The sequence below is a fragment of the Vipera berus genome (assembly GCF_964194415.1).
Source record: "Vipera berus genome assembly, chromosome: 4".
NCBI classification, from domain to species: domain Eukaryota; kingdom Metazoa; phylum Chordata; class Lepidosauria; order Squamata; family Viperidae; genus Vipera; species Vipera berus.
In genome coordinates, this window is record NC_138206.1 from 5,879,391 (window position 1) to 5,901,957 (window position 22,567).

Consider the following 22,567-nt stretch of genomic DNA (forward strand, 5'->3'; position numbering starts at 1 on the left):
ACTTGTCTGAAATGGTATAGAGTCTCCTGCTTGAGCAGGGGGCTGGACTAGAAGACCTTCAATGTCCCTTCCAGCTCTATTCTATTCTATTCTATTCTATTCTATTCTATTCTATTCTATTCTATTCTATTCTATTCTATTCTATTCTATTCTATTCTATTCTATTCTATTCTATTCTATTCTATTCTATTCTATTCTATTCTATTCTATTCTATTCTATCCTATCCTATCCTATCCTATCCTATCCTATCCTATCCTATCCTAAACAATGATTTAACCCAGGGGTATCCAACCTTGGAAACTTTAAGACTTTTACGAATGAAGGTGAATATATGTGTCCCAGGATAATGTTCCAGGATCCAATCTGGGTCAGTCACCAGGACCAGAGGTTTAATCTTCTGAACTTTTGGACTCGTGCTGGCACCCATACTCAGGCAAATTCTCTCTCCTGGAATATGTGCTTTGGGCTATTTTGTGCGTGGTATTTATATGGTGCCTGGTTGTGTTTGGGTTTTTAGTTGTTGATTGGGGCATTGATAGCTGTTCTGTTAAGATGGAGTTTGGGTACAACAAACACACTTCTACCGCTTTAAAAATTTCAAGGAGACTTCTCGCTCGTTCAGGTTTTTTTTTTTACAAATATGAGCCAAGGGAGGAGAAAACTCACCATGTAATTAATATTTTTTTTAAAAAAACATTGCTTAATATTGCAGAAAATAAACAGGGAGTGCCCATAAAACCCAGTTGGAAACATACTGATTTTTTTTTTTAAAAAGGCATCTTTATGGTCTGTCCCTCCTCCAAAGGAAAAATGTGACGTTTGTAAAATATTTGAAATCAACATTACGGAAGGATTTAGAGAAGAACAGACTTGAATAAATGTCCCGTATAGCAGTCTTTATGCACACATTCAATATGAATTTCCTCTTAGCGGAACAGCTATTAGACCCCGTGTATAACAGTGAGAACTGGACACGGAACCACTGATTGGTTCAAAATTGGGAAAGGAGTCCGGCAAGGCTGTATACTGTCGCCTTGCCTATTTAACTTATATGCAGAGCACATCATGAGAAAGGCAGGGCTAGATGAATCAAAAGTTGGAATTAAGATTGCCGGAAGAAACATCCACAACCTAAGATATGCAGATGATACCACTCTTATGGCAGAAAGTGAAGAGGAACTAAAGAGCCTCTCGTTGCGGGTGAAGAAGGAGAGTGCAAAACTTGGGTTGAAACTAAACATTAAGAAAACCAAGATCATGGCATCCGGCCCCCTCAATTCCTGATGGGGAAGAAATGGAGTTAGTGACAGATTTTATTTTCCTGGGCTCCAAGATCACTGCAGATGGGGACTGTAGCCAAGAAATTAAAAGACGCTTGCTCCTCGGGAGGAAAGCCATGGCAAATCTAGACAGCACACTAAAAAGCAGAGACATCACCCTGTCAACAAAAGTGTGTATAGTCAAGGCTATGGTCTTCCCAGTTGCAATGTATGGCAGTGAAAGCTGGACCATAAGAAAGGCTGAGCGCCAAAGAATTGAAGCCTTTGAACTATGGTGCTGGAGAAGACTCCTGCGAGTCCCTTGGACTGCAAGGCGATCAAACCGGTCGGTCCCAGAGGAGATCAACCCTGACTGCTCTTTAGAAGGCCAGATCCTGAAGCTGAAACTCAAATCCTTTGGCCACCTAATGAGAAGGAAGGACTCACTCTGGAGAAGAGCCTAATGCTGGGAAAGATTGAGGGCGAGAAGAATGGGATGACAGAGAAGGAGGTGGCTGGATGGAGTCACTGAAGCAGTAGACGTGAGCTTAAATGGACTCCAGAAGATGGTAGAGGACAGGAAGGCCTGGAGGAACATTGTCCATAGGGTCGTGATGGGTCGGACATGACTTTGCAGCTAACAACAACATAAGACTGAAAGCACAGAGGGCAAACTACTCCACTCAACAAGTGGTGTGGAAAAAGCTGCCTGTTATTTCTTGCCTGCTTTTTTAAAAAAATTGGGCTGCCGGCCAATGAACGTTGCGTTCCTATTTATTTAAAGCTTTCGACTCGGCTTGTACAGCCTCAAGAGATTTAGCAAGCAGTCAAGAAATAGACATGTAAATAGAATTACAGCAAAACCAGGAAAGAGTCTTGTAATTAGCTTCAGCATCGTAATTGACTTTAAAAAAAGCGAATGACATATGAAGCAGGAGAAAACGGGCATTTGGGCCGAGCCTTATGAAATCGGTTGAGAAACCTTGCCATAGATAGAGTCCCCCTTGAAATCGGAGACTGCAGTTAGCCCTCAACTTATAACAATTTGTTTAGTGACCATTCAAAGTTACAAAGGGACTGGAGAAAAAAAAAGACTTAGGACTTTTTTTTTCACACGGCCGTTGCAGCCTCCCTGTGGTCAAACGATCAAAATTGGGACACTCGGCAAATGACTCGTATTTATGACGGTGGCAGTGCTCCGGGATTGTGTCCTTCCTTTTTTTTTTTTTTTGGCGATCTTCTGACAAGGAAGTCAACGAGGAGGCCAGATTGTGTAACTGTGTAACCAACTTAACAGTCACAGTGATTCCCTTAAGAAGCGAGGCGAGCAAGGTTCATGAAATGGGGCACAGCTCGCCTTAACAATCTCCTCGCTTAGCGATGGTCGTAAGTCGAGGACTTCCTGTCCGTGCAAGAATGATCCTAAAATGGGCAAAACTCACTCAACAGATGTTTCGTTTAGCAACAGGGTTTTTGGACTCTTTTGTGATCATACGTTGAGGACTACCTTTACAGATAGTCCCTGACTTACAACATTTCATTTAGGGACAGTTCAAAGTTACAAAGGAACTGAAAAAAGCGACTTATGAGCATTTTTCACATTTATGTCCACTGCAGCATCTCCATGGTTAGTGATCAAATTTTGGAGGCTTGGCAACTGACTCATATTTATGATGGCTGCTCCCTCCTTCCTTCCTTCCTTCCTTCCTTCCTTCCTTCCTTCCTTCCTTCCTTCCTCCCTTCCTTTCTTCCTCCCTCCCTCCCTCCCTCGGTCCCTTCTTTCCTCCCTCCCTCCCTCCCTCCCTCAGTTCCTTCCTTCCTTCCTTCCTTCCTTCCTTCCTTCCTTCCTTCCTTCCTTCCTTCCTTCCTTCCTTCCTCTCTTCTTTTCTCTCTTCCCCTTTTCTTTTTTCCTTCAATTTTCATACTTTTATTGCAATCAAAAATTCTGTTAAAAAAAGAAACTGCAGGCTTTGAACTGGAATTTAAGGAAATTCAATGGGGAAGCCTGCAGGTTATCTTTGAAACAATGACCCAATGAGGCACGAGTTTTCCAATTTGTAAGTCAAAGAAACGACCCAATTGGTTTGGAAAAGATCCAGGTGGCCAGAATCAAAGTCTAGTCTATAGGGTAGTGTTTCTCCACATTATCAACTTTTAAGACATGTGGACTTCAACTCCCAGAATTCCCCAGCCAGCATGCTGGCTGGGGAATTCTGGGAGTTGAAATCCACATATCTTAAAAGTTGCCAAGGTTGAGACACATTGCTGTAGGCAGGGTTACTGCTCGGTGGGACCTCTCTCCCAAACTCAAATCAGTACCAAAAATACCCAGGTGAAAGAGATAAAAAGTCTGGCATTTTGGAACTGAACTCATCGTGGGAAAAGGAGCAAGGGAATTTTTTTTTAAAAGGAAATTACCTTCTTCACAACTCTCTCCCTTGTAGCCTGGATTGCAAATGCAGGTCCCCATGATGCACGTCCCGTGGCTGTTGCAAGAGACGTCCACGCACTGATTGGTTGGGACGTCACACTCGGCTCCTTTCCATCCACTGTGACACAAACACCTTCCTTTCATGTACTGTCCGTTCCCACTGCACAACACTGGGCAAGATGCTGAGAAGGACACAAAAGACGACACAAAAGAGGGCCATCAGGAACACAATGCAATCGCCGATCCGGTGCAGGCCGTCCTCGACTTACAGCAGTTCGTTTAGTGACCGCTCAAAGTTACAACAGCCCTGGGAAATGCAACTTAGGACTGTTTTGCACGCTGAACGATCGTTGTGGTCACGTGATCAATATTCAGACGCTTGGCATCTTGACTCACATTTATGACGGTCCCCTTTTGCCACCTTCTGACAAGCAAAGTCAATGAGGAAGCCAGATTCGCTTAACAACTGTGTGGCTAACTCAACAGCTGCAAGGATTCACTTAACAACCGTGAGAGTAAAAGTTTATAAAATGGGGCAAAATTTACTTAACAAATGTCTCACTTAACAACAGAAATGATGCCCTCAACCGTGGTTGTAAGTCGAGGACCACCTGTATTTATAGAGATTTTTTTTTTAAAGAATTGTTCTCCCTTTTTTTTCTTTGCTTTTTCCCACCCCCACCCCCTTTTAATTCCCCCCCTCTTTTTCTTTTCTTTCTTGATTATGTAACATTTAGCTTTGCAACAATGGGGACAAAGCTTACTGAACAAATGTCTCCCTTAGCAGCAGAAATTTTGGACTCTATTACGGTCGTAAATCAAGGACTACCTGTAAAATGGGGCCAAGTTCATCTTGCTTAGCAATGGGAACTTTGGGCTTGATCTCTGCCTAGCAGCCTTTCATGCTTTGTCTACGGAGGTTCTCCGTCATCCAGGTCATGGTTGTCCCAAAGGTGCTTTCTTTCTGGAGGCAACTGGACTTTCTTGTTTTTCTTTGAAGACATTTCACTCCTCATCTGAGAAGCTTCTTCCGCTCTGATTGGATGGTGGGGGAATGGAAGGATTTATACTCCTTGCAGACAGCTGGTCATTTGCATCCTTTTAGAGAGTCGTTGAGGCCACTTGGAGCTTTATCTGTGTCCTCAAAGTCACCTGAGTGGTGCAAATGGAGGTGGAGCCTTTTTGAGACTGGAGAAAGGAATGTGTTGTATAGATAAACACAGACAGACCTCCAGGTGGCCTCAACGACTCTCTAAAAGAAGGCAAACAACCAGCTGTCTGCACGGAGTATAAATCCTTCCATTTTCCCACCATCCGGCCAGAACTGAAGAAGCTTCTTGGGACGAGAAGTGAAACGTCTTCCAAGGGAAAAAAACAAGGAAGTCCAGTTGCCTCTTGGGGAAAAAAAAACAAAACTTTGGGACTTTCAGGCTTTGTTTTGGGGAGATCCCAGGAAAAGATCGAGTGAAAGGCAGGGGTCGCCTTCCTACGCTGCTGGGGGCCAGGCTGCCCACAAAAGAAGGGTAACCCCTCAGGCTTAAGCCCAGGGGACGAGATGTTTAGAGGCCACCTGATGAATGGATGGGGTCCAAGGATCAAAGATCACCGGCAGGGCTATTGTCAGAAGAGGGTTTTTCTTCAAAAGGCAGTGCTTTGCGTGGGTCCACAATAATAATAATAATAATAATAATAATAATAATAATAATAATAATAATAATAATAATAATAATAATAATAATAATAATAATAATAATAAACAACCTTGGAGGTCATCTAGTCCAACCCCCTGCTAAGGCAGGAAACCCTATACCATTTCGGACAAATGGCTGTCCAGTCTCTTCTTAAAAACTTCCAGTGTTGGAGCATTCACCGCTTCTGGAGGCAGGTGGTTCCACTGATTAATTGTTCTAACTGTCAGGAAGTTTCTCCTTAGTTCTAGGTTGCTTCTCTCCTTGATGAGTTGCTTCTTGTTCTGCCTTCAGGCACTTTGGAGAATAGCTTGACTCCCTCTTCTCTGGGGCACCCCTGAAATACTGGAACACTGCTATCATGTCCCCCCTCAAACTTCTCTTCATTAAACTAAAAAGGTAAAAGGTAAAGGTTCCCTCGCACATTCGTGCTAGTCGTTTCCGACTCTAGGGGCCGGTGCTCATCTCCGTTTCAAAGCTGAAGAGCCAGCGGTCATGTGGCCGGCATGACTAGACGCCAAAGGTGCACGGAACGCTGTTACCTTCCCACTGTAGTGGTCCCTATTTTTCTACTTGCATTTTTACGTGCTTTTGAACTGCTAGGTTGGCAGAAGCTGGGATGAGTAACAGGCGCTCACTCTGCTACGCGGCACTCGGGATTTGACCCGCCAAACTGCCGACCTTCTGATCGACAGGCTCAGCGTCCTAACCCATTGAGCCACCGCATCTCTTTCATTAAACTAGACATATCCAATTTCAGCAATTGTTCTTCATACGTTTTAACCTCCAGTCCTCTAATCATCTTTGTTGCTCTTCTCTGCACTCCTTCTAGAGTCTCAACGTCTTTTTCACATCGTGGCGACCAAAACTGGATGCAGGATTCCAGGTGTGGCCTTACCAAGGCTTTGTAAAGTGGTATTAACACTTCACCTGATCTTGATTCTATCCCTCTGTTAATGCAGCCTAGCACATGGGTTATTAAACCCCCGTTTGCTCACAGGCGACAGCCTGAAAGAAGGGGAGGGGGAAACGGGGGAGAAACGGGGACCGTGATGCCTGAAGAAGAGCAAGCATTTCAAAAGCTTAAACGGAGACCCTTGAGATTTTCAAATTCGTCGCAGGAGGTTCAAGCAAATATCAACAGACCGTTTTTTTAAAAAAAATATCCGTTCTGGGCCAGTAATACGGCTACACTCCTCGATTTAACGACCACAACCGGGCCTGAAATTTCCATCGCTAAGCAAGAAAGGCAAGTTTTGCCCCTACTTTATAACCTTTCTGGACACGGTTGTTGAGTGAAGCGCTGCAGTTGTTAGCAACGCGGTTGTTAAGCGAAGCTGCTTTCTCCATCGGCTTTGTTTGTCAGTATGTCATAAAAGAGAATCGCCTTTAGGGCCACAGCGGAGCCCCGCAATTTCTGTCGCTAAGCGAGACGGCTGTTAAGTAAATTTCCCCTCATTTTGGCACCTCTCTTGCCGGAGTTGTTAAGTGGATCACTGCAATGGTTAGGTCGCAGGGTTGTTAAACGAATCTGGCTTTCCCATTAACTTTGCCTGTCAGAAGGCTGCAAAAGGGGAATCACGTGACCCTCAGGGACACGGCAACCGTCGTAAGTACGGGTCAGTTGCCAAGCCTCCGAATTTTGATCACGTGACAGTGGGGATGCTGCAAAGGTCGTTAAGCGTGAAAAACGGTCTCAAGGCACTTTTTTCCACGCCATTTTTAACGTCGGTCACTAAACGAATGCAATTCGAGAACTACCTGTAAAAACTTCGTTAGTTAAAAGTAAACATCTACGCCAGCGTTTTATCCACTTGGGAACTTTAAGATGTCCGGACTTCAACTCCCACAGTTTCTCAGCCAGCATGAAAAAGGAAATTTATTTCCTTTTCTTTTTTGGCAAAAAAAAAAAAATTGTGGAAATTTGGATTTTTTTTTAAAAAAAACGATGCTATCTAAGGCTGTGTCCTTAACCTGGTTAGCGAGTTATCCATTTCCTGAGTCTGCATAAACGTACCAAACCATTGAGAAATAACCAGACTGGCTGGGTTCACACAAGGCACGAAAGCAGGCCAACAAAAATGGACTTTTAAGTTGCTTGTATTTATGTTAAAGGGGAGTTAAAGCGCATTAGGGACTTGGTTATTTATATAGCTGGTTAATGTTAGTTAGATTATGATTATTATATTTGTAACCCTGTACTCCAAGAAATTAAAAGACGCTTGCTCCTGGGGAGGAAAGACATGGCAAATCTAGACAGCACACTAAAAAGCAGAGACATCACCCTGTCAACAAAAGTGCGTATAGTCAAGGCTATGGTCTTCCCAGTTGCAATGTATGGCAGTGAAAGTTGGACCATAAGAAAGGCCGAGCGCCAAAGAATTGAGGCCTTTGAACTATGGTGCTGGAGAAGACTCCTGCGAGTCCCTTGGACTGCAAAGCGCTCAAACCGGTCAGTCCTAGAGGAGATCAACCCTGACTGCTCTTTAGAAGGCCAGATCCTGAAGCTAAAACTCAAATACTTTGGCCACTTAATGAAGAGGAAGGACTCACTGGAGAAGAGCCTAATGCTGGGAAAGATTGAGGGCAAGAGAAGAAAGGGACGACAGAGAATGAGGTGGCTGGATGGAGTCACTGAAGCAGTAGGCGTGAGCTTAAATGGACTCCGAAAGATGGTAGAGAAGGCCTGGAGGAACGTTGTCCGTGGGGTTGCGATGGGTCGGACACGACTTCGCAACTAACAACAACAACAACCCTGTATTCAGCTCTGGGAAGTGGGGGAGGGAGAGGGAGGGGTTAGGGTGGGTTGGTTTGGGGGATTATATTGTAACTTTTATAAAACTTTTCAATAAAAAAAATGGACTGAGATTACAAGTAAGCGAATTTAGCAAGTTGTGTAAATTCAGAGGTAACTGATCTTGGTTAAGCATCTTGGATCAGAAGATCATGGGGAATAGAGTGGGGGATACTTAGCTCACAAACTCCCATGGAAGGACGTTAGTAGGACCTTCTTCTGTGCCAATAGTGATAGTTAACCAAAAAAAAATAATTAAGTTTACCTCGTCCACAGTCAGGGCCCAAGAATCCGAGGAAACAATGGCACGTTCCAGAGACACAGTCGCCGTTTCCATAACAGTTGCTGGGACAGTTCTCCACTGATTCTACAGAAAGAAGAAAACAGGAAAAAAAAGGCGGGAAAGTTAAACACCAAAGCACATTCACCGATGGAACAGAGGCACTGGCAATCGTCCCTTCTCACGTCGGTCTCCCCTTGACTGGGTTACTGTAACTCACTCTACACGGGATTGCCCTTGAAGACTACACAGGAACGTCAGCTGGTAGAAACCTGGTACAAAGTCTGAGTACTAAAGGAAGAAGGCCCCCAGATTTTTTGTCAAGTGCTGAGAGATTCACTGGTTGCCAGTTTGCTTCTAGACCAGGGGTGGTCAAACTTGGCCCTTTTATGACTTGTGGACTTCAACTCCCAGAATTCCTCAGCCAGCTGTTCTTTGCAGCTATGCCGGCTGAGGAATTCTGGGAGTTGAAGTCCACCAGTTGTAAAATTGTCAAGGTTGGAGACAGACCCCCTGCTCCAAAGCATCAAAAGGCAAGAGAAGAACCAACGGAGAGAACCAACATAGAACTGAGGAGAAACTTCCTGACAATGAAAACAACTAATCAACTTCCAACGACTTCCTTCGAGAAGTTGTGGGTGCTCCATCACTGGAGGCTTTTAAAAAGAGATTGGACAACCATTTGTCTGAAATGGTGTAAGATCTCCTGCCTGAGCAGGGGGTTGGACTAGAAGACCTCCAAGGTTCCCTTCCAACTCTTGCTATTCTGTTATTTATTAAAACAAATAAATACGAATAAACATGACCATGGGGGGCGGGAATCAGCATGTCATTTTACAAGCCTTCGTCAACTTTGAACGGTTGTTAAAGAACTAGTCATAAGTCACAGACTACCTGTACAATGCCTCCAGATTTCACCCAAGTATCAATTATTTCCCATCTCCAAAATAAAAATAAAAATAAATCCATTTAAAGGAAATTGTAAGTTAGCTCGCATAATATTTTAATGGCAGCTCTAACTATTCATCCTTGCCTTGGTTTATTAACATTTTTCCCCCTAAAATGATAAAACCATGTTCGACGATTTCTTAAAATATTCATGAAGACAGGAGGTACTTTGGTACGCAAGCTTGACAAAAATGACAAAATGGTGAGGTTGCTTTGAATGTCGTTGTTTCTGATCCTCCATAAATATAATCCACGTTGAATTAAAATGGGATGTAATTACAGGCGAGAAGTCTTAGCGTAGTGGGGAGTCATTTTTCACCATGACAGCTTAGAAACAGCTCCTTATATTTAAGAATTTAATACAGCCTTTGAGGCAACCAAACCGTAGCTCAAAAATACCTTTGCCTCTTACCCAGTACATAAAAGGAAGTCGTTGATATATTTCGTGATGGTGTCATAAATATGGTGGGCCTTTCTAAATCATGGACTGTGATGATTTAGGAGAAGGACTGGTCAGGCCTAAAAAGCCTATTTCTTTTCTGGTGTCCTTGGTGCTGTCAGAGCTTGGTTGTTTTCTTGCAGACGTTTGGTTACCTAATTAGGTAACGTCATCAGTGCTAGAAGGGAGTGGGGTTTGTGGAAAGGAGGAGGAGGATTGTGGGGTCCATAGTGTTCTCTGAGCTTCTTTGTTCTCTTGCAGACATTTCATGACCCAAATAGGTAACATCATCAGTGCTACAAAGTGAGGATGAGGAGGAGGAGGACTGTGGGCCTTAGTGCTCTCTGAGCTGGGTGGTTTCCTTGCAGACGTTTCATGGCCCAACTAGGTAACATCATCAGTGCTAGAAAAGAGTGGGGTTTGTGGAAAGGAGGAGGAGGAGGAGGAAGAGGAGGAGGAGGAGGACGATGACAACGACTACAACAACAACAACAACAACAGTTCTGGGGTCCTTGGTGCTCTCTGAGCTTGTTTGTTTTCTTGCAGACATTTCATGACCCAAATAAGTAACATCATCAGTGCTACAAAGTAAGGAGGAGGAGGAGGAGGAGGAGGAGGAGGAGGAGGAGGAGGAGGAGGAGGACGACTGTGGGCCTTGGTGCTCTCTGAGCTTGGTGGTTTTCTTGCACACGTTTCATGGTCCAACTAGGTAACATCATCAGTGCTAGAAAGGAGTGGGGTTTGTGGAAAGGAGGAGGAGGAGGAGGAGGAGGAGGAGGAGGAGGAGGAGGAGGAGGACTACAACAACAACAACAACAACAGTTCTGGGGTCCTTGGTGCTCTCTGAGCTTGTTTGTTTTCTTGCAGACATTTCATAACCCAACTAGGTAACATCATCAGTGCCAGAAAGTAATGGGGAGAGAGGAGGAGGAGGAGGAGGACTGTGGGGTCCTTGGTGCTCTCTGAGCTTGGTGGTTTTCTTGCAGATGTTTCATGACCCAACTAGGTAACATCATCAGTGCTAGAAGGGAGTGGGGTTTGCAATGAGGAGGAGGAAGAGAAGGAAGAGGAGAAACAGCATCTGCAAACCTTTGCTGAACAATAGGAAATTAGTCAGCTCATGGATTACCCTCCAGGACTAGACTGAAGTAGCTCAAGAATTCCTAAAGCTGACATCTTGGAAACTTCCTCCATCACCTCTGTTGACTGTCTCCTGTCCTGGCCATCGTTTGACGAGAGTGTAATGGTCTCCATGCTGAGTATTTTGTTCTGGAACCTACTTACGAAAAGCCAAAACACGCCAAACCTGGCCTCACTGACCTTTGCTACGCTTAACTCTTCAACCCAAGAAGCTTTTAAACTGGACATGTCAAGGATTCATCTCATGTCATCGCTTTCTTTAAGCACCCTCAACCATCTCTTTGCGCAGAAATGCAAAATTGTCATAAACAGGAAGAGTTCTTCCAAATAGTAAGCTGACAGCCAGGTACCTCCAATATAGCTGGCCTTGCTTCAGAGACGTAGGGCTGTCTACTTTTAACTCAACCATCTCCTTTTCTACAAAAATAACCTTAGAATAGCACAATCATGCTATTTGGGCAAGGCAGGCCTTGCTGATCCTGATGTTACTTTAACAAGCTTTTCAAAGCTCTCCTGATCTGTCCTTCAATTGCCTATGTGAATTACTTTTTCTTTGGACCAAAAAAAAAAGAAATTACAATTATACATGTTAAAGAGATGGACCAATTGGCTTGATTCCCAATAGATCTTTTCCCTCATTTCAGAGTAATTATCTATCCACCAGCTGGCTGGATTGGTTAGGGGAAGAGGGACTGTTGCAGAATTTCTTCATTATTTATCTACTGGGTAGCATTATTCTTAATTACTAAGGGTCTCTCTCTCTCTCTAGCAATCCTTGTTTTGTACTTGTTAGAAGCTGTGATAATAAAAAAAAGTTGTATATTTTAAAGCCTCCACCCAGTATGCATCATTCGTAATTCTCCTGACACGTTGAATAACAGAGTTGGAAGGGACCTTGGAGGTCTTCTAGTCCAGCCCCCTGCTCAAGCAGGAGACCCCACACCATTTCAGACAAATGGTTGTCCAATCTCTCTTTAAAAACCTCCAGTGATGGAGCACCCACAACTTCTGGAGGTAAGTTGTTTCATTGATTAATTGTTCTAATTTTCAGGATATTTCTCCTTAGTTCTAGGTTGCTTCTCTCCTTGATTAGTTTCCATCCATTGCTTCTTATCCTGCCTTCAGGTGCTTTGGAGAATCGGTTGACCCCCCCCCCCCTCTTCTTTGGGGCAACCCCTGAGATATTGGAAGATTGTTCTCCTGTCACGCCTAGTCTTCTTCTTTGTTAGACATGCCTAGTTCATAAAATACAACATGCAGCACAAATGTAGTTCATATAACATACATAGTTCATAATAATAGTCTAGTTCACATAACATAACAGGACAAAAGGCTAGCTTTCCACAACAAGATAAACCTCAGGCTACTCAATTATATTATAGACGAATGCATGATTTCTTAAACTTGCACATTTCTAGATATGTGGACTTCAAGTTCCAGAATTCCACAGCCAGCCTAGCCAGTGATGAGAATTCTGAGAATTGATGTTCCCAATCCTGAAGTTGTTAGAATTAGAAAACTAGAATAGAATATAACAGAATATAGAATAGAATAGAATAGAATAGAATAGAATAGAATAGAATAGAATAGAATAGAGTAGAGTAGAGTAGAGTAGAGTACAATAGAATAGAATAGAATACAGTAGAGTAGAATAGAATAGAACAGAATATAGAATAGAATAGAATAGAATAGAATAGAATAGAATAGAATAGAATAGAACAGAGTAGAGTACAATAGAATAGAATAGAATAGAATAGAATAGAATAGAATAGAATAGAATAGAATAGAATAGAATAGAATAGAATAGAATAGAATAGAATAGAATAGAATAGAATAGAATAGAGTAGAGTAGAGTAGAGTAGAGTAGAGTACAATAGAATAGAATAGAATAGAATAGAATAGAGTAGAGTAGAGTAGAGTACAATAGAATAGAATAGAATAGAATAGAATAGAATAGAATAGAATAGAATAGAATAGAATAGAATAGAATAGAATAGAATAGAACAGAATAGAACAGAACAGAACAGAATAGAATAGAATAGAGTAGAGTAGAGTAGAGTAGAGTAGAGTAGAGTAGAGTACAATAGAATAGAATAGAATAGAATAGAGTAGAGTAGAGTAGAGTACAATAGAATAGAATAGAATAGAATAGAATAGAATAGAATAGAATAGAATAGAATAGAATAGAATAGAATAGAGTAGAGTAGAGTAGAATAGGTAAAGGTAAAGGTTCCCCCGCACATGCGTGCTAGTCGTTTCCGACTCTAGGGGCCGGTGCTCATCTCCGTTTCATAGCCGAAGAGCCAGCGTTTGTCCGAGGACGTCTCCATGGTCATGTGGCCGGCATGACTAGACGCCAAAGGCGCACGGAACGCTGTTACCTTCCCACCGGAGTGGTCCCTATTTTTCTACTTGCATTTTTACGTGCTTTAGAACTGCTAGGTGGGCAGAAGCTGGGACGAGTAACAGGCGCTCACTCTGTTACGCGGCACTCGGGATTCGACCCGCCAAACTGCCGACCTTCTGATCGACAAGCTCAGCGTCCTAACCCACTGAGCCACCGCGTCCCTTAAGAGAGTAGAATAGAATAGAACAGAATATAGAATAGAATAGAGTAGAGTAGAGTAGAGTACAATAGAATAGAATAGAATAGAATAGAATAGAATAGAATAGAATAGAATAGAATAGAATAGAATAGAATAGAATAGAATAGAATAGAATAGAATAGAATAGAGTAGAGTAGAGTAGAGTAGAATAGAACAGAATATAGAATAGAATAGAATAGAATAGAGTAGAGTAGAGTAGAGTAGAGTACAATAGAATAGAATAGAATAGAATAGAATAGAGTAGAATAGAGTAGAGTAGAGTAGAGTACAATAGAATAGAATAGAATAGAATAGAATAGAATAGAATAGAATAGAATAGAATAGAATAGAATAGAATAGAATAGAATAGAATAGAATAGAATAGAATAGAATAGAATAGAATAGAGCTAGAAGGGATCTTGGAGGTCTTCTAGTCCAGCCCCCGGCTCAAGCAGGAGAACCCATTTCAGACAAGTGGCTGACTGGTGTCTTCTTAAAAACATGGGATAACATTTTGCAGGAAACCAACTTAAGTTTCCCAAACTGCTTTTTCGTAAAGTTTTCTTTGTTAAACTACTAGACATTCCCAATTCCTGCAACTGTTTTAGTCTCCAGGACCCTAATCACCTTTGTTGCTCTTCTCTGTAATGTCTCAACATCTTTTTCACATTGCAGGGACCAAAACTGGATGCAGTATTCCAAGTGTGGCCTTACCAAGGCCTTGTAAAGTGGTATTAACACTTCACGTGATCTTGATTCTATCCCTCTGTTCAATGCAGCCTAGCGGCGCGTTGCCTTTTTTGGCAGCTGCAGCACACGGCTGGCTCCTATTGTAGTGATGGTCCACTAGGACTCCGAGATCCCTCTCCCAGTTACTCCTATGAGTTACATACTTACTTAATCTGATGTTAAGAAAAGAAAGGAAGAAGAAGATAAATCAGTGGTGGCTTTAAGAGCTGGAAGGAGGATGGAAAGTTTTAGAAGACGGAGGCTTAGATCCTTAGCTGTAAATGCAACCACCAAATTTCAGATGAACCACATGTTTTTTTTCCAGCTTGGTTATCAACCAATGCTCAGGTGATATCTGTTCCACATACCGATCGGCAGAAGAAGAGTGCCATTTATTTTATTCATATCCTACCTCTCCGTATGAAAAAAATATTCGATAATAAATTGGAAGCGCTTGAGAAGGAATGAAAAGATTTTAGGTTATGGAACGCCACGGAACTTTGGGGAGTTATATCGAATGGAAAGCATCAAAAAACATATTTGGCAGTATACGGAAGTAAAAGAAGCTGTAGAAGAGGAGAAATACATTTGGGAAAAGAATCGCTGGACACAAAAAAAGGAAAAAGAAATCTATTGTGTAACGCACAGGAATAAGTTTGCAAACAATGCAATGCAAAATAGCGAAGAATGGTTCAGATTGAAAGCAGAGTTGAAAATACAGCGTGCATTTTGATGGGAATAATAATAATAATAAAAAATTCTTTGGAAAGAGAGCGGAGAGGACCAAATGGAATGGAATTAAAAAAAAATAAAAAGCGATGAAGTAAAACGAAGGCCATAAAAGGTAGCGGCCAAGAAAAACAACGACGAACAGGGAGCTCTCGATATTGTGTGAGAATTTTAAACCGCGTAACTGCAGAAACGTTAAAATCTGGATAGATGGGCCGTGGAGAGGTCTGGTGCACGGAAGAATGACGTGATTGTCTCCTGTATAAAGGGAAAGGCTGTGAGAATAAATGCCAAATCTCCAAGGAGATTAGTTGGTTAAGAGTCTCGCAGAAGAAGCGCAGAATTCTGATCAAAAGATTACGGGGAATAAGAATGAGCCAAATCTGGAAAGCAGAGTGCAAATTCGTGCTAGGTAAGAGAGCCTGCAGGCCAGATTTTTCTCCCGAATTCCTATTTCTATTCAGGGAGACCTAACAATATGAGAAAATAAGCATAGAACAGAGGTAGTCCTTGACTTGTGACCACGATTGAGCCCAAAATTTATGTCGCTAAGTGAAGACATTTGTTAAGGGAGGTTTGCCCCGTTTTACGACCTTACTTGCCACAGTTGCTAAGTGAATCACTGCAGTGGTTAAGTTACTTAAGAGAACCTGGCTTCCTCATTGACGTTGCCTGTCAGAAGGTCGTAAAAGGGGATCATGCGATCCCGGGACAGTGCAAAGATCGTAAATATAAGTCAGTAGCTGAGTGATTGAATTTTGATCACGTGACCCACGCAATGGTCGTAAGTGTGAAAAACGGTCACAAGTCACTTTTTTCAGTGCTGTTGTAACTTTGAACAGTCACTAAATGAATTGTTGTAAGATGAGGATTACCGGTATTTCTACTCATAGAGACCTAAGCCAACATGGGTCAGCTTGGAAACCTCTCCCTTTCCCCTCAGCATGACTGGTTCAGGAATTCTGGGAGTTGAAGTCCACAAGTCCTGAAGGGGCCATAGTTCCCCCATGTTGGCTGAGGAATTCTGGGAGTTGAAGTCCACGAGTCATGAAGGGGCCATACTTTCCCCCATGCTGGCTGAGGAATTCTGGGAGTTGAAGTCCACAAGTCACGAAGTGGCCATAGTTCCCCCATGCTGGCTGAGGAATTCTGGGAGTTGAAGTCCACAAGTCACGAAGTGGCCATAGTTCCCCCATGCTGGCTGAGGAATTCTGGGAGTTGAAGTCCACAAGTCACGAAGTGGCCATAGTTCCCCCATGCTGGCTGAGGAATTCTGGGAGTTGAAGTCCCCAAGTCATGAAGGGGCCATAGTTCCCCCATGCTGGCTGAGGAATTCTGGGAGTTGAAGTCCACGAGTCATGAAGGGGCCATAGTTTCCCCCATGCTGGCTGAGGAATTCTGGGAGTTGAAGTCCACAAGTCACGAAGTGGCCATAGTTTCCTCACGCTGGCTCAGGAATTCTGGGAGTTGAAGTCCCCAAGTCATGAAGGGGCCATAGTTCCCCCATGCTGGCTCAGGAATTCTGGGAGTTGAAGTCCCCAAGTCATAAAAGAGCCAAGGTTGCCTACTCCTGGTCTAGTCTCCAGTTGAAAACTGTCTAGTTGAAAAGTGTGTGTTCTTTTCACAACTCCATTCCCAGCTATGCAACCCTGGCTGCTTTTGCTGGAACAAATTAAGGCTTTGCAAGTGTTATACTGAAAGAAAGAAAGAAAGAAAGAAAGAAAGAAAGAAAGAAAGAAAGAAAGAAAGAAAGAAAGAAAGAAAGAAAGAAAGAAAGAAAGAAAGAAAGAAAGAAAGGCTGTGCTCTTTGGAAGCCATGTATGTTTAGATGCCAAAATTTACAAATACAGTAGATGAACCCGCTCGTCTCATTGTCTACCTCCCACTATTTTCCTCATATCGAAATAGAAGTTAAATGACTCTATAACGTGAAACAGGAACGAAACATGCCATGTCAGGAAAAAATGTGGAATTTTGGGGCTTTGGGAAAAATTGAGCAGCAGCTGCCTTCCCAAAATGAAGTTTAAAATAAGGTAAACCTCTTTTTTTTTGACCCTGAAGGGAAAATAATTATGTCAGTCAATGAGCCTTTTGTCAAGTGAAGTTACCTAAGTGAAAAGATGGGGAGAATTGACCGGCTGTGATTGACAGAGGCTAAAAGAAGCAAGGGTATTTTGCCAGAGTCTGAAGGGGGAGAAAAAAGCAGTATTTTTATATTAACAGGCGCAGCTTCCTTGCTTAGCAAAGGAAATTCAGGCCCTGGTTGTGCTTGTTAAGGTTCTTGACTTACAATCATTTGTTTAAGACTGCTCAGCGTGAAAAAAAGTGACTTACAATAATTTCAAAATTATAAATGATTGGATATTTTGAACACGGACGGGAAACTAAAATTAAAAAAAAGAAAAAATAGGATGTGGATTAAATATGTGGAAACCGAATGCAAATGCAATTAAGATATGCTTTGGCTAGGAAAGATATTTTAAACTGATATTATTGATATTATTAGAAAAATGTAATAAATGTTGATATGCAGTTGTATGTTTACAAACAATAATAAGAACTGTAGTTGCCTAATGTGGAAAAATTGTTACGTGCTAGCGGCTGTTAACATTGGACTTAGTTGGAAAAACTTATACGTATCACCGAATTTTTAATGGACTCAGTCATCACGTTGCTTATTGAGTACTTGTTTGGGAAAATAGAAAATCAATAAAATATTTATATATTTTAAAAAAGTGACTTATGACCATTTTTCACATTTATAACCATTGCAGCATCTGCATGCTCCCGTGATTATAATTCAGATCCTCGGCAACTGATTCATATTTATGACGGTTTGCAGCATCCAGGGGTCAAGTGATCCCCCTTTTGCGACCTTCAATGGGGAAGCTTGGATTAATTTAACAACCCTGTTATTAACAACTGCAATGTTTCACTTAACCACTGTGGCAAGAGAAGTCGTAAAATGGGGCAAAACTCACTCAACAATTGTCTCACCTAGCAACAGAAATTTTGGGCTCCGTTGCAGTTGCAAATTGAGGACTAGGTGAATATCAACCAGCAAAGGGATAACAGAGGGATAGAATCAAGATCACATGAAGTGTTAATACCACTTTACAAGGCCTTGGTAAGGCCACACTTGGAATGCTGCATCCAGTTTTGGTCACCACGATGTAAAAAAGATGTTGAGACTCTAGAAGGAGTGCAGAGAAGAGCAACAAAGATGATTAGGGGGCTGGAGGCTAAAACATATAAGGAACGGCTGCTGGAATTGGGTATGTCTAGTTTAACGAAGGAAGAAACATCAACAACCTAAGATATGCAGATATGCAGATGATACCACTCTAATGGCAGAAAGTGAAGAAGAACTAAAGAGCCTCTTGTTGCGGGTGAAGAAGGAGAGTGCAAAACTTGGGTTGAAACTAAACATTAAGAAAACCAAGATCATGGCATCCGGCCCTCTCAATTCCTGGCAAATAGATGGGGAAGAAATGGAGGTAGTGACAGATTTTATTTTCCTGGGCTCCAAGATCACTGCAGATGGGGACTGTAGCCAAGAAATTAAAAGACGCTTGCTCCTTGGGAGGAAAGCCATGGCAAATCTAGACAGCACACTAAAAAGCAGAGACATCACCCTGTCAACAAAAGTGTGTATAGTCAAGGCTATGGTCTTCCCAGTTGCAATGTATGGCAGTGAAAGCTGGACCATAAGAAAGGCTGAGCGCCAAAGAATGGAAGCCTTTGAACTATGGTGCTGGAGAAGACTCCTGCGAGTTCCTTGGACTGCAAGGCGATCAAACCGGTCAGTCCTAGAGGAGATCAACCCTGACTGCTCTTTAGAAGGCCAGATCCTGAAGCTAAAACTCAAATACTTTGGCCACCTAATGAGAAGGAAGGACTCACTGGAGAAGAGCCTAATGCTGGGAAAGATTGAGGGCAAGAGAAGAAGGGGACGACAGAGAATGAGGTGGCTGGATGGAGTCATTGAAGCAGTAGGCGTGAGCTTAGATGGACTCCAGAAGATGGTAGAGGACAGGAAGGCCTGGAGGAACATTGTCCATAGGGTCGCGATGGGTCGGACACGACTTCGCAACTAACAACAACAAAGTTTAACGAAGAGAAGGACGAGGGGTGACATGATAGCCGTGTTCCAATATCTCAGGGGCTGCCCCAAAGAAGAGGGAGTCAAGCTATTCTCCAAAGTGCCCGAAGGCTGGACAAGAAGCAACAGATGGAAACTAGTCAAGGAGAGAAGCAACCTAGAACTAAGGAGAAACTTCCCGACAGTTAGAACAATTAACCAGTGGAACAACCTGCCTCCAGAAGCTGTGAATGCTCCAACACTGGAAGTTTTTAAGAAGAGACTGGACAGCCATTTGTCTGAAATGGTGTAGCGTTTCCTGCCTGAGCAGGGGGTTGGACTAGATGACCTCCAAGGTCCCTTCCAACATTACTGTTGTTGTTGTTGTTCAATTCTCACAGTTTGTTTCTTCTGAATAAAGTCTCAAAAGTAGAAAATTTTGTTGATGGGAGGCTAATCTAAACTCCTACTAGTTCAACCTTCGCCTTCCCTACAGATATCTTTAGCGTGAGGTAATTCATGTATTTATTTATTCACTTATTTTTTTGTATGTGTGTGGGGGTCCACTTTGGGCTTCTTGGTTCTTCAAGACTGACATCAAGAACTGCTGAAAGGATCTCTAGAAGCTCAGCTACTTTTCTGGCATCTCTGAACAGGTTTTTGGCCCAGATATTCTGATTCCAGCTCTCCTTTGGCCTGCTATTTTGTTCCACTCAAGACCAGATTGTCCCAAATAAATAAATCACTGTAATCTGGCAGAGGTGAATCCACCAGGCAACTTATGGAAAAGCATCTGTGTTAGAAAAATGCTGCCAAAGTCATTTACAAGGAAGCTGATGAGAGAGAGAGAGAGAGAGAGAGAGAGAGAGAGAGGAGAGAGGAGAGGAGAGGAGAGGAGAGGAGAGGAGAGGAGAGGAGAGGAGAGAGAGAGAGAGAGAGAGAGAGAGAGAGAGAGAGAGAGAGAGAGAGAGAGAGAGAGAGAGAGAGAGAGAGAGAGAGAGAGACACCTTGGTCTTCCCTTGCTATAATTTGTAAGGACAGGAATGGAAAGGACTAATTACAAGAAGAAGCCATTACTCTATTGCTTCCTCCCTGTGTTTCCTGCCAAATGTGTGTATTAGCCACTTTGAAATGGCTTGGCCAAAAATGGTTATCGCCCACTGTAAATTTTCAGGTGTCAAGAAGTTCAAGAGAGGTAGCTTTGAAGGAACAGATGTTCTCACTTTTGCTCTTTGGAGAAAGAAACTCTCTTTATTAGTGACTTTATATAGAATAGAATTAGAATTAGAATTAGAATTAGAATTAGAATTAGAATTAGAATTAGAATGGAGTGGAGTGGAGGAGTGTAGAGTAGAGTAGAGTAGAGTAGAGTAGAGTATTTTTTTAATTTATTTTTATTTTAATTCCATTTATATCCCGCCCTTCTCCGAAGACTCAGGGCGGCTTACAAGCTTAGCAGTAGCCTTCATTCTATGTATATGCCTGCTTATTAGGGCTTTCACACACACACCCCAAGCGGCATTATTACAAAGTCAGCTTAATTGCCCCCAACAATCTGGGGGCAATTAATTGCCCCCAGAGTAGAGTAGAACAGAACAGAATAGAATCTGGAAGGGACCTTGGAGGTCAGGGATCTTCAAACCTGGCCCTTTTATGACTTGTGGACTTCAACTCCCAGAATTCCTCAGCAAGGCAAGCTGGCTTCTAGTCCAGCCCCCTCCTCACGGTGGAGGACCTATACCATTTCAGATAAGTGACTGTCTAGTCTCTTCTTAAAAATCTCCAGTGATGGAGTGCCCACAATTTCTGAAGGCATGCTATTCCACTGGTTAATTGTTCTAACTGTCTGGAAATTTGTCAGAGAGATCCATCAAGACTCAAGAGTACAGATAGTCCTTGACTTATGACCACAACTGAGGTCGTAAAAGGGGATCATATGATCCCAGGACCCTGCAACTGTCATAAATGTGAACCAGTTGTCAAGCACCCAAATGTTAATCACGTGACCACGGCGATGCTGCAACAGTCATAAGTGTGAAAAATGGTCGTGACTCGTAAGTCACTTTTTTCAGTGCCGTTGTAAGTTTGAATGTTCACTAATTGATCTGTTATAAATTGAGGACTACCTGTAGAGGGGTGATGATGTGAATGGTTTATGAAATAGTCTTGGAGCTTTCAAGATGTTTAAGCATTCTGGCTGGGGAATTCTGGGAGTTGAAGTCCACATTTTTTAGAGTCAACAAGGCGGAAAAAACACTGCTCCAAATTGTTGAATTCCAGTTCTGGGTGAGAATCTAGCTAAATTCATACATTCTGCTACCCTGCTTTTTAAACTATGTTTTTTCAACAATGGTTCAAATCAGTGTTTCTCAACCTTGGCAAGGTTGGCTACGGATGTCTGGGAACTGAAGTCCGCCCATGTTAAAGTTGAGAAACACTGGTTTAAATGTTGCATAAACACTCAAAAGCGGTTTCACACACAACCTAAGATAGCCCAAACTATACATTTTTATGTTATTGTTCAGCATGGAACAACACTTGCGGCTTCAAAATAGACGTTTCGCTTCTCATCCAAGAAGCTTCTTCAGCTCTTGGAAAAACAAGAAAGTCCAGTTGCCTCGTGAAAAGCATCTTTGGGATAACTATGACTTGGATGATTGAGAAACTCCATAGATATTTCCAAGTATATGGTTTTCAACTCCCAGAATTCCACAGCCAGCATATAGCCATTGCTGAGGATTCTGGGAGTTGAAGTCCACTCCTCTTAAATTTGCCAAGGCTGGGAAATACAGATGTCAATGCTGCTAACATCAAATGTTTTTGCTTTGATGCAAGCATTTTCTTCTTATGTTTTACTCTTAGAATTAGAGTTAGAGTTAGATGATGCTAGGGGGAGGAATGTGCATGAGGGTTTAGCTAGACATAACAATGCTGAACCTAGTGTGAGAACCAAGGTTACTGAAAAAAGAGATGATAAGAATTGGCGGCTGGAGAACTGGAGGGGAAGCCTGCATTTCAAACTAATTGGAGAATGTGATTTATGACTGTTAATTGGAGGAGGGAATTGTGCTTTGATACTATGTGCTCAGGGGAGGGGAATTCAGATTTTGGCTTCAGCTATGTTAGTGCCGATGCTACGCTACTCGAATAAAGATTCTTTAAGGTAAACAATGCCTCGAAGTTCTTTGAAGAGTTTCATCTGTCAGAACCATGACATTAAGCCAAAATCTGAGCTTTAGAAGAAGAAATAAACCACCAGACAAAATGTATTCAAGAACAAGGAGTAAAAGAGGAATTTTTGGAAGGATGCTGTGAAGAAGCACTCGGTCATCTGTCCATCACAGGGGACATGCCTGAGAGTAGATTACAATCTGGTGCTTTTTGACATAACTCAATTTCAAGGGTGTGAAAGGTATTGACGGGGAAGAGTCAAACATTTCAGCCAGAAAGTAAAATACATTTA

At 42.4% G+C, this 22,567-nt stretch overlaps 1 protein-coding gene across 1 annotated transcript in view; it reads right to left on the reverse strand.

Moving 5' to 3' along the window:
* The window catches only part of TENM4 (teneurin transmembrane protein 4), a 315,526-nt gene that overhangs the window by 104,625 nt on the left and 188,334 nt on the right, over positions 1–22,567 (reverse strand). Inside the window, exons 9-10 of the mRNA XM_081327781.1 lie at positions 8,439–8,540; positions 3,679–3,873 (exon numbers count right to left, since the gene is read on the reverse strand). Coding sequence (XP_081183907.1) covers positions 3,679–3,873; positions 8,439–8,540 — 297 coding nt within the window. The remainder of the gene's footprint in view (positions 1–3,678; positions 3,874–8,438; positions 8,541–22,567) is intronic.